General features: G+C 34.0%; 1 protein-coding gene across 3 annotated transcripts; it reads left to right on the top strand.

Annotated features, from left to right (window-relative positions):
* The first annotated feature begins 3,751 nt into the window (after positions 1–3,751).
* On the top strand, positions 3,752–12,114 carry LOC130634581 (RNA-binding protein Musashi homolog 2-like). Of its 3 annotated transcripts, none has more exons than XM_057444634.1 (14): positions 3,752–4,425; positions 4,511–4,551; positions 5,118–5,199; positions 6,216–6,309; positions 6,948–7,010; positions 7,250–7,297; positions 7,623–7,730; positions 8,067–8,115; positions 9,187–9,269; positions 10,417–10,498; positions 10,858–11,004; positions 11,196–11,276; positions 11,451–11,637; positions 11,730–11,902. In XM_057444634.1, the coding sequence occupies exons 1-14, from the start codon at positions 4,262–4,264 to the stop codon at positions 11,752–11,754; spliced, it is 1,254 nt and encodes a 417-aa protein (XP_057300617.1). In that variant the 5' UTR covers positions 3,752–4,261; the 3' UTR covers positions 11,755–11,902. The 3 variants fall into 3 exon arrangements, with proteins under 3 accessions (XP_057300617.1, XP_057300615.1, XP_057300616.1); XM_057444632.1 differs by having other exon boundaries at positions 3,757–4,425; positions 11,451–11,633; positions 11,730–12,114; XM_057444633.1 differs by lacking the exon at positions 6,948–7,010 and adding an exon at positions 6,863–6,898 and having other exon boundaries at positions 3,760–4,425; positions 11,451–11,633; positions 11,730–12,114.
* Positions 12,115–12,169: the final 55 nt, after the last annotated feature.

Raw genomic sequence — 12,169 nt, 5'->3', positions numbered from 1 at the left:
ACTTTGACGTCGGTCAATATTCTCCGGTATTGCCCTCATAAAAAGTTATTATAGGGTTAATATACTAAGTCCATGATCCAATTCTCATAGAACCCCAAAATGTACCAAACAAAATTTTCTTAGGAGTTTTATTCTTCCCAGTGAAAAATCCTCATATTTGTATAGAATTTTCATAAAAACAAGGAGCTCTGCATCATGATAAGAAAAGCTTTATCAAACGCTCCATTATAACAAAAAAAGTCCCGGAGCTTTAATGGACATCGCTGTTGCTATAGTTTCCGCATACCGAACATTTCAAAATTCCTCGATATCAAAGAGTTAAAAACTGACGAAGTAGGCAAGCTGTAGTTCTAAGTCCTGATGTTGATTTTTTTTTCTTGATGTAGCCGTAACAACAAACCTCAAATAAAAAAATAATAATAATAAGCGGTGAGTGAAAAGGTTTACTAGCCATTTTTGGTGTTATCATGTCACTAGGTCAATCTTTAAACTGTACACCACTGTGATAAAAAACATTAACACCTTACTTAACTCCTCCGTTTCGACTTCTTCTCTCAGATTATTTATCCTGCTCTCAGGTGTCCAATTCCCTCTTAAGAAGTAGATGCAAGTAAGATAGATGTTCACTTTATGCTGCTAAAACATTTGATATATAGTATACAGTGCAGTAGCCATTTTTTTATTGTCTCTTTTTTGACATTACGATGATTGCTTTCAACTTGATGACAGTGGTAGGTCAAGATAAAGCTTACAAAACGCGGCTTTGAATTTACTACCACCGAGTAATGTTGCTTTTACTCCAACTTTTAAGGACACCACCACGCACCCACTTATCGTAGCTCGAATAATAATGCTAAATTATAAATATTTCTGTAAGCATTCGAAGTTGCTCTGTTTTTGTCGCTAATTATTTCACAGCAAAATTTTATGGCTTGATAAATAAAGGATTTATCCTTTATTTTTTCTGAAATAGCAATGCAAACATACTTTTAAAATTTTTTTTATTAGAACTGCTTAGTTAGTGTCGACTTAATCTTTCTTCAATAAGTTGTCTTGTCTGCAAGCGTCTCGTGGTACTGGTAAAATTTGTTGCGCAAGAAAAAAAATCTATGAAAATGCGATTACAAGCACCTAGTTGAGATCTCGAACATGATTCATTTTTAAAAGTTTCAGGATGCCTCTTTATAATTTTAAATGACGTTTACAACAGTTTTCTCGTCTTCCTACAGTTTCTAGGAGTATGTTGTTGACCTGTTGTTCGCGGTGTGCATAAACAATCAGGCCTGGCCGTCTGTCTTTGTATTTAATTTCTTGTTCAAAAAACCCACGTAATACCATCTGTCGATGAAACTGCTTGAATGTACGAGCTTTTAAAAACATATTTCTTAGTCGGAGAACATATGTTTCAAAGTCGTTCGCGTCTGCGATGAAGATCAAATTCTTTTTGTGACAAAAACGAATGTGATTCTCAAAGTTTGCATCTGTTAGAATTTTACAAAGTTGTACTAAAAATCCAGAGGAAAACCGCTGCCGCAAAATATCGTCGGCGACTTGCATCGCACTGCCTTTGTAGGTATCATTCGAGACGTCGTAAATTGTAGTTGAAATATCCGACAAAGACGTTATTCGTTCCATTTTCTTTTGATTATTTGAACCTAACAAAAAATCTTTTTTGCTATTGGTGCGTTTTATCTGTTGTTCTTCACCAGCGTGAAAATTTTCGGCTGATACTTCTTCAAAAGTATCTTCTTCTTCCACCAATTCTTTTAACGAAGGTAAATGCAACATATTGCTTTGAGAAATCAACAAGGAAACCATTACAATGCTTTGTTTTTGTAACGGTTTTTCGCAAACAAGGTTAAAACTTGTGCAAGCTCAACAGGGGTAAACAGGATATAAGAAGATAGTATCAGGTCCGACTGCTTAACTTTTAACCATCGTGAATATGCCACTGCATTTGTTCCCCAGTCGTTTATCCCCAGGGCAAGTTTGAACTTATTATATTGAATTGCGCAACTCCGTTCCCAGGGCATTTTCACTTTCTAATAAAATTGATGAATTTGATTTGATTGCTCGCATTGTGAAAGCAGTGCGAGCAATCAAATCAAGCAAATAAAGCAAAAACTCCCTAGGGAAAAAGATGTGAGTTCCGCTGTTTCTAAAACAAGCTGAGGACGATATTCAGGTATTAGATCTTTTAGCCGTGTTAAAAATGTGAAATGTAAAAATACAATTGTCACTAAAGTTGATACTGTCTCTTCTGAGTGTATAACACCTTATAACACCGCAACTGTGGTATAAACAAAGAGTATAGGGGTATCGTTGCCGCTGTAAAAAAAAGAAAACAACACAAGTACTGCACAACTTTAAGACGTGGATAAAATAGCAAAATAATGGGGATATATTTGGAGAAATGCAGGAAGAGGCAGTAAAAGAGGATGGCAAAAATGTTTGCTCCAAAACCAGGAAATAGAAGTATGATTGTTGGATCGATATATAGGTCAGCGGAGATGGCAAAGTGGTAGGACATTAAACTTGTAATCATGAAGTTTCAGGTTTGAGTCCCGGCGCACTTAAGTTGTAGTGTTGTCAGTCCATATGGAGGCATCTACTGACCGCAAACCTGCTTGTGTAGCAGGCACGCAAATTAGAGCAATGGTGTATGTATGTCTGGCAGTAATGTGTCGGAGGGAAAAAAACATAAGTGGATTTTCCCTTAAACTTTCCGTTACTTTCTTAGATTGACCATATAATTGTTTATAATAGATTTCTCGCTTTAAAAACAAAACTAATTAAGTCAAACTTTGGCACTACGAAATGTTTAGCGCTATAACAACTCGTTTATAAGAAAATATATCTTTCTGACACAAATGAACTTACTTCAAGCCAAGTGTGACATTCATGTAGTGTAGTATACACTATCAAGTGATAATTTAGCTGTATTTTAACTGCGAGGTGCACAAAAATTGATCAAATGTTGCTTTATATAACCATATATCATTTTTTATTTAAGAAGAACTACTTTGTTCATCACTAAACATACTGCCAAGCAGTGAGCGGGATTCGATCCGCGGTGCCCAGAACTGGGAGCCGCAGACAGAACCACTACACTACGTGCGGCAATATATTAGTGATGAACTCAGATAGTTTATCCAGATGGTGTGTATACATATAGGCGAGTATTTATCATAGCACAGCTGTATTTCATTTTCAACAGAGAATGCTTCACCCCGATCAGACCTCTGATCATGACGGGCGAGCATAATTCGTGTAAGTCATATTGAAGAAGAACTACTTTGTTCATCACTAAACATACTGCCAAGCAGTGAGCGGGATTCAATCCGCGGTCCCCAGAACCCGTCATGATCAGAGGTCTGATCTTTCTGACATTGGGGCGGTCGCCGTCAAATAAACCTAGCGGCTTTGACATAGGCAACAAACCTGGGGACGAGGATGAGAGAACAGCCTTAACTCAAGCACGACCCCAGCACCTTTTTAGAACTATCAGAAAGCGCAGCGCCATTGAGAAGCAAATAGTAGCGCTGTTGAGAAGCAAATAGTCCTGGGGACGAGGTTGGCCTTAACCAAATTAAAAGGTTACTTCTGTATATCGACGTCTTCAATATTCAATGTACCAAACAAAAAAAAGTAAAATTTAAAAAAATGATTATATCGTGTGGTTACACAAACCATAGCACTTTACTGGAATGGTATCGGACAACATTCTTTCCACAACATTATTACCGGTGAAAGACTAATGGAACTTAATCTTCTTCTGACTTGCGCTTTTTATTAGGGCCTGCTAATTTTCTTTGTCAGTTGGAACTATAAACAAGCAAACTTAAATCAAGTAAAAAATGAGAGATGTTACAAAAGCCCACCCTCGCCTCCAGGGTTTTTGCCTTTTTGATAGGAGAGGTAATGATACTCTTTTTGTAAAATCCTATTTTCTACTCCTCATAAGTATTATTATGTGATACCCATTTATTGCATCGTTTTTCCTTGAAACAATCTTCGTCTGTTTTGTTTGCTTGAGTTCTCAAAAACCTTGATCCTTTCGAAGCAGAAGTCGCATCCGCAATTGACCTGGATAGAAGGTTGCGTGCCTTTGTTGAAAGGCCTGAGACCGAATTCGGAACAAACGGGAGAAAAATCCGAAAAAAACACAAAAGTCCTTTGCGGGTTACCATAATCAGCACATGCCTTTTCACGAAATTTTGAACAAGGAAAACAATAGAAAATACATCTTTGAATCAAGAATATGGCTCAACACATCCAACAAATCGCTCCTATTCCCAATGGAGGAATACCTGTTATGCCTGGAGTTCAACAAACGATAGTTTACCAACAACAACCTCTTGTTATGGCTCCACAACAAAACTTTGGTCCTAGAAAGCCGTTTAGAAGTCCTCAGGATGAACAGTGGTAAGCATTCCTTTTAATTCTAACACTGATTGATAATTATTATGATGGTAGCTATAATTTATGTGTTTTTTTCTTGTTATTTCAGTAAAATATTTGTTGGTGGTGTTGGAAAACACACATCTGAAGGTGAGAAATGTTACTTACATACTTTCACAAAGTTGACACATTTGTTCCTGTTCAGGGAACTTTAAAAGAGGTTTAAGCCTTATTAACAGGAATTTGCCTGTTAAATTTGTTCCTCCTAAACTCCTAAGGGTTCTCTAAAACAAGCAGGCTTTCAAATTAATGACAATAAGCCGCATACGCCGCATAGTCCCGAACAATGCCCGAAAAGAAAGATTCACCACAAATGTCTCTCAAAGAATTATTGTGGTAGCGAAGTTCTTAAAAGAACTGTTTTTTATGATTTTTGATAAGATTTACTTGATTAATAACTTAGCTATATATAAACTTTATTAACTCCTTTCTCTTCAAACGCATTCTTTCAACTGTCGTCCGCCATGTTTATGTTACAAGGTGTTGCATTCGACGGACAACCGTTAATATAATTCGAAAAGTCGCCCGGATATATGCAGGCGTTTGCAGCTTATTGGCACCCTCCTGCTGCATACGCTATAAAAAGTGCAGGGCTTTTTTCGGGCAAGTTCGTGTTTTGAAAAAGTTTTTGATCTCTGTTTATGTGTTGCTTTTAGAATCACTACGAGCATACTTTGGTAAATTTGGTGAAATATCAGACAGTGTGATAATGAAAGATAAACAAACAGGAGAGCCCAGGTAAACTTTTATTTTTCAGTTCTTTTTCTTTGTCAAATGTATAATGTCTGTTCAAAAAAACCCACAAGGTACTGTCTAGTAAAAAATTAGGATTTAAACTTATATAAATAAAATACCTCATTCAGCCAAATTTCTCTTATCAGCCATTTTTTACATTGACTTTTGAATTTTTACATTCTTAATTTCTAGTTTTCTACTAACCTTTAGAAAGTGGAGCAGGCAAGTACATTAAACTGTATTTATTCAATTCAAATCAGCTACATAGCAGCCTTTGTAATTTAAATTTGTTTGCATTGCAGATTTCATAGCATTTTGACATTTCTTTCTACAATTACTGAATGCCAATGTGAATTACAAAGGCTGCTATAGTTACTAATAACATGGCTAGAAACAAGTAGGTCATAAAATAAGGTGCAAAAGATAAGTACCATTTTTTTATAAACAATTTTAAATTTAAGCAAATGTCCCCAAAATTTACACAATTGCTAAAAAAATTACCTAGATGAATAAATGATCAGAAATTGAAACAATTCATTGGTGAAATAACAAACTATATTTTAACTTATAGTGACACTTTTTAGAATTTGACATTAAACAGACATCAAGCGAAATAGACTCAAAACTGTAAAAATAAACCCTAAATAAGCATTTTGGATTGGCAAGAAATTCTTTAGTGGTTTACCCATGTAAAACACTAAACAATTTTTTTTCTGGGGGAGGGGTCTTAAGGAGAAAAACATTACTTCAGTATGTCAGGCAAAGTACAAAAAAATGTTTAAAAAAAAGTGTAATATGTATGAATTGGTAAAAAGAAAAAAGCAATTAATGACATGAAATATTTAAAATATCAAGTAAAAGCAGTCAATTTATTTTCAATGTTTCTTGGTCTGTTCGTCACTGCCAAATTTTCGTATAGCTGCTAATAAATGCATGCATATTTTTGCTTACAGACACTGCATTAGCATTGTTTAAGGCTTGAAATTCATTTTATTTGTTTTTTTTTGTAAATGTTTTAGAGGCTTTGCATTTGTAACTTACAAACTGCCAAGTGCTGTGCAAGCAGTAATCGATCAGTGCAATAATGGTGGACACACTCTGGATGGAAAAGTGGTAAGTAATAAATTATAAGTAAAAAATATAACAGCCTTCTAAAATCCTTTCTAAAATACGTCAAATTTACTTGACGTCTGCAGTAGCTTTTTTCACTTTTATCTACGATATAGAATATAGGATACTTTAACATCTGAGAGTAACTCTTAAAAAATTTTATAAGGCTATCATATAACTTCCCTATGTCTTTTTATGGAAGGATACTGATGTTGTGTTGTTGTTATTATGAAAGTATGATCATTGTAAAGCTATTTGTGTGCCCCTATGCACCCCTATTTAAAGAAAATTTGAATTAATATTAACAAATAAAAAATGTGTTATTTGGGGATTGTTTTGAAAAAGTAATATTTTTTATTTTAAGGAAAATGATTCGTTTTCCAAAAGATTTTCATGTTTAAAAAAGGTTTACTGAGATCACACATTTTGTTCTTCACAAGAATTCCCCAACACTCTAAACATAGTATTTTGTATTATACTACTCAAATGTTTGTAAGAAAAACATTCTTTAATGTATGTATTGGGAAACTAAAACATTTTTTCTCCCCAATTGTAGTTTTTGCAAGTGCGGAAATACTTTCCAAAGGCAGAGGTGAGAATGTTGTTAATTTTTTATTTGCTTATTTATTCCCCAATTCAAGGTTGACCCCAAATCTGCCGTACCTACGCATGGATTGAAACACCAATACCATGCAATTCGTCAGGTTAGTTTGACCATGTTTATATGTATCTTGATCTGTTCACTCTGCTATCTATTTTTTATGACCGGTATTTCATGCTGTCAAATTATTTAATTATGTAGTGTGTATCAATCGCTTGTTTATAGCTATCCATTAAACAATACCTTTAACGTATATGAAATGTGTTATGGTGAATTCAGTGACATTTTTCTGTTATCATCTCAATTTCATTTAATAAAAATTTTTGTTTTGTGTATTTCTAGTATGATGCCGAAAAGGCAAATCAAGCCCAAGCAGGTGTAAATCAACAGGTGAGCACAGTTGAAAATTTTCTATACTACAGACTTCAGAACATGTGTGCATGCGTGCACACACACAAATGCAAATTGTTTTGGGTGTGGTACTATTGATACTATATTCTGTAATTGCCAAATAATACTGAACCTTATATTTTCTGGAGAAAAAAAACCCAGTTCGATTTTTAAAAGATGCTGCAAATTTTATAGTTCTATGATTTGCTAGGATGTTTTTTTCTAGTTTTTATAAAGATTGTGACAAGTAGAATACTTCCTAAACATTACTATGAATTGTGACAAAATTGAATCTTTATAAAGATGTTTGTTTCCGTTTCTTTAGTACAAAGGACCCATGAAAGTAGCACCAGAGTTAAAAGTTTTTATTGGTGGAATTGGCATAGGAACAACAGAAGAGGATGTGAGAAAATATTTCTCCACGTTTGGAACTGTAAGTTTTTAGTGAAAATTTCGTTTCAATTACTGCACTTTAAAAGCCTGTTTGTGAACCAAAGATGGTACACTAGCTGTGAGTAGCCAACAACCAAATTTGTGGATTTTTCCTATGGTTGAATTCTACAGAATTTTTCAACAGGTTTTTGTTTTATATTTATGTCAGTGTTTTTCTAAGTGACTATTTGTTGCAATAATAATAAACATGTAGATTTTCTTTGTTCCAGAGTTTATAGGGAAGTCTTTTATATTTCCCTGATTGTTGATTTCAGCTCCAACTCATAATTTCTGTTAGTGTACTTATCAGCAGCTTTTTTATTGATTTATTTTATAGGTTGTTCAGGTGGACATGCCCTATCACCATGTTTACAAATGCCCTAAAGGTATGCTCAACTGTTTTGCCCTCTTTTTTTACCTTTTTCTCGTTTTAAGCACTCCTAAACAAACCTTATAGCTGTAAATTTCTTCCAAGAATTTTGTTTCTCATATTTATTTCAGCCTTTCTAAATCACATGTTAATAAAACAGGCAAGTGGATAACATCTCACGTTGCCAATTTATTGTTAACATGAAAATATCTAAAATTTAGGATAATCACTCAAATTTTATATTTATTTTAATTGGCTTTCCCTTTTATTTCATTATACCATTATATATTTTCCTCTTTTTTTTTTATTTTTATGTGTATTTGTATTTAACGTATCTCATTTTCAAAGTTTACTTGTTTTTAAAATTTGAGAGTTCATTTGTTTAACAAAAAATTTTGTTGTGATTTATATGCAACGAAAACCAGAATTTACTGAAACGTTTTTTTGCCTTGTAAAGTCTTTACTACTAGAAATGTTGCAGCTATGTTTGTCTTTTTTTGTCAAATATGACGTATCATGTTTTTATTTGCAGGCTTATCATTTTATAGTTAGGAAAATAAAAATTATGGATCACTCTACAAAAAATACTCGACAAGGAAAAGTTTTTCCAAGAATATAGAATATTCCTGCCATTGTTTTTATTTTGTTTTTATGCCACAGCCTAGATTTGAAATGTCAGATTTAGGGTTTTGTAACAAACACAGGAATTCTAAAGCTTATATCTCAGAAAATTTTTGGGCAGGGGATGTTTTCTCTTCAAGTATGTTAGCGCGGTCACTTTTTAGATAATGAAACTCCTATGATAAAAAGATAATTTCAAATTAAAGTAATTTCTAGAAGTTATGTTTCCAGCACTTTTACTTTTTTGCAATTTTTTGTTGAATCTGTTTTACATTTTGCAATATTTCACGTTGTTTTAAAAAGACCAAAATGTATATTTCACATTTTGTTTTGAAGTGCAAACATTGTAAATTCATTTATTTTAGGTGAAAATATGAACAATTTACCTAGCAGGGGATTGCTTTGATTGTATATATATTTGTTTAATGCATGCAATTGTTTTTTATTTAATTTGTAATTGTAACAGGCTTTGCTTTTGTTGGATTTGAAAGTTTTGAAAGTGTTGCTGCTGTAACGAAAGATAGATACCATCAAATCAATGGAAAAACGGTGTGATATGTAGCTATATATATTATTTATATGTATGTTTGATGTTTCCAGACAATGGAAGCTGGCCACTAATTCGTTTGAATCACTGCTTTTTTTGTTTTATAAGGATATTTTTTTATAAATATGAATATACATGTTTTAAGTAAGCACTGTTTTATTTTGGGTATTTTTAAAATTTACAAATTTTATCTGGGTGATATATTTAGGCCTGTTTTGGTGATGTTTATTATCAAATTTTTATTTCAGTTGGGTGTGATCAGGGTTTGACAATCAGCCATCATAGTCAAACTTGTCCTTGATAATCAGCTTGCACTCTTTGTAATTCAGTCGTGTAATATATGACAAACAAAATGTTTCATGAACCATATTTTCTCATAATCCACTTCATACTTAGTACAATTTGGAAAATACTACTCTCGCAAAGACTATGAAAATAAAAGCTTTTTCAAAAATGGTACACATTGTAACTTGCATTTGTTGGAGTGTGCTAAAACGGTAGAAATATATGACACGACTCACTTGGCCGAATTGTCAACCCCTCTGAGATGTTTCTACATCGAATTTGTTTATGGTGACACTTTTTATATCCTTGGGCACCATTAATTAGACTCCATAGCAAGGTTGATCTCTACTAGGCAGAATATTCTCCTGAGATGAAAAATGTCAAACACTGAGTTCAAATTACTTTGCTTTAAATATTTCGCCTCTTAGCGTTCAGCCTTAATTACCATTCTGTAGGTGCTTTAGCAGTATATGCTGTGCTACTGTCTTTATGCTCCAAATTGATCATTAATAGCAACAATAACAAGTTTCAAAGTGTTTTTGGGTGAAAAATATTTTTATTAACGAATATAAAGAATTTTTTAGTTGAAAAATATGTTCATGAAAAATATAAAGTTTTATATTTTAAAAAACGTTTGTTCTTTTCAGAAATTTTGTGAAGTTCTTATAAAATTATATACTTTTTAAACAAATTTTATGTTTTATGAGTTTTTTAGTTTTTTAAGCAAACTATTTTAAACGTCTGCATTTTGTTTTAACAACTGGTGGTGACCATTCCAAATATGATTTTTATTTTGTTACTTGCACTAAACTCACACTTACACCATAGCCTAATTGTAAAAGAATTAAAAAATTTCTTTTTCAGGTGGAAGTGAAAGGTTCGGACGAACAGCAGGCTCATCTAAATAAAAAGCGTGCTGAGGGAAGACCTGTAAATATAACATCTAGTAAGTCTTTATTGCTTTTCTTTTCACTGTGGAATAGTTTAGTAGGCAACGTTTCGGCAGATCCTTCTCCCATCATCGGGCAAAGTAAAATGATGTTGAGCATGTATTTATATAATTGCAGAGGATCGAAATTCATAAAAAACTATCATGTTCAAGAAATGATAAACTTTCCACAGTAATATGAATACTGAACAGACAAACCGAAATAATAACTTTTCTTTTTGTTTTGACGGAGTGGAATGTCTTCCTAGATCTATTTTTATTTACACAAGGTGCATTGTGAAAATTAAAAAACAGTCCTGCTAAATCCACCTTGCTAAATCCAATTTGCTGGAATTAGTTTTTTTTCTTTTTTACAGCCATGGGACGTGGAGCTGGCAAGTACAATGTTCCAATACAACAAGGAAGTATTGCCACTGTGTCAGGATATGGCGCTTATGCGAATGTCGGTTCACAACAAGTTATAATACCTCAAGGAGCTGCCGGTGTTCAACAATATGCTGCAGGTAAAATCTTAGCTGTAATTTTTCCTTAATTTGGAATTCTGAACTTTAGTTATGCATCAAAATCTTGAGCTTTCAACTCTGGCAATTATTACCTCCGCAACCATTTTCAATCTTCCTGCATGTGATGTAAGTTGTTGTATTGTTTTTGATCAGGTCATCGATTGTACACGAGCATGTTCTTTTTATTATAGTGCAACCTCCTGCTGCTGGAGGCGGTTACGTATTTGATCCTGCAACCAATACATACTATCAACTTCCTGGAACAGTTGTAGGTGAGTTACACACGCAGAAGTGATTTACACTAAGGGACATAGGGATTGAGGATAAATCAATTCGTTGTGAGAAAGTTGATTTAAATTTGATGCAAGGCACATTTTTAAAGTATTGGTCGCAATAATGCTGGCTGTACTCACTCCATTATATTTTTCCGCATTTTTATTTCTTAGGAGCAGGTGGAGGCTTCGCTTTAGGTGCAGGCTCCGGGATGGTATCTTCTATGGGTGCCAACCAATATGCTGGTATGACTCTGGTTGGTGGAGCTGGTGGACAAATACTAACTTCCCCACAATTGCAAAGACCTGGTGTAGTCTCATCCGATATGTTTGGGTTGGCTGGCAACGGTACCATAGGTAAGTAAGTAACTTATTTTCTTTAAGCTCTACGCGAATGTTTTCAGCATTTATCAAAATAAAATATTCTATATTTGCGTATTTATTTTTCTTCAGCAATAGGCGGTGCATACGCCAGTGAGACATCGACTTTCGGACCGACACGTACACACTTACTGGGTACAGGACAACAACCGATAGCTGGTTCTGCAGATCCTCATGTTGTGTATTCAACCGCTACATCCATCTCTGCGGGCGATGCCGCTATATCTACACCACGCGGGTTTCACCCATATGGAAGATAATTCAACCGGTGAAGAACTTATTATGTTTCCCCTATTATTGTGGGGAATGTTTTATTCCGAACATTCTGTAAGAACACCGAGTGTGAATAGTACTACCGAGATGGCACTCCAATTTTGAAAAACTAGCCTGTGGTTTGTATACTAACTTGTAAATTTTTATTTGTAATACTTTACTTCAACTTAATGAGGTTAATTTATATCGCGTTGTTGTTTTTTCGTAATCCCATTTGACAAAAGACGTGGTGTTGGTAG

This window comes from Hydractinia symbiolongicarpus, chromosome 1, assembly GCF_029227915.1.
Source record: "Hydractinia symbiolongicarpus strain clone_291-10 chromosome 1, HSymV2.1, whole genome shotgun sequence".
NCBI classification, from domain to species: Eukaryota; Metazoa; Cnidaria; class Hydrozoa; order Anthoathecata; family Hydractiniidae; genus Hydractinia; species Hydractinia symbiolongicarpus.
The sequence above is the reverse complement of the archived record's forward strand: the minus strand, read 5'-3'. Positions and strand labels throughout refer to the sequence as shown.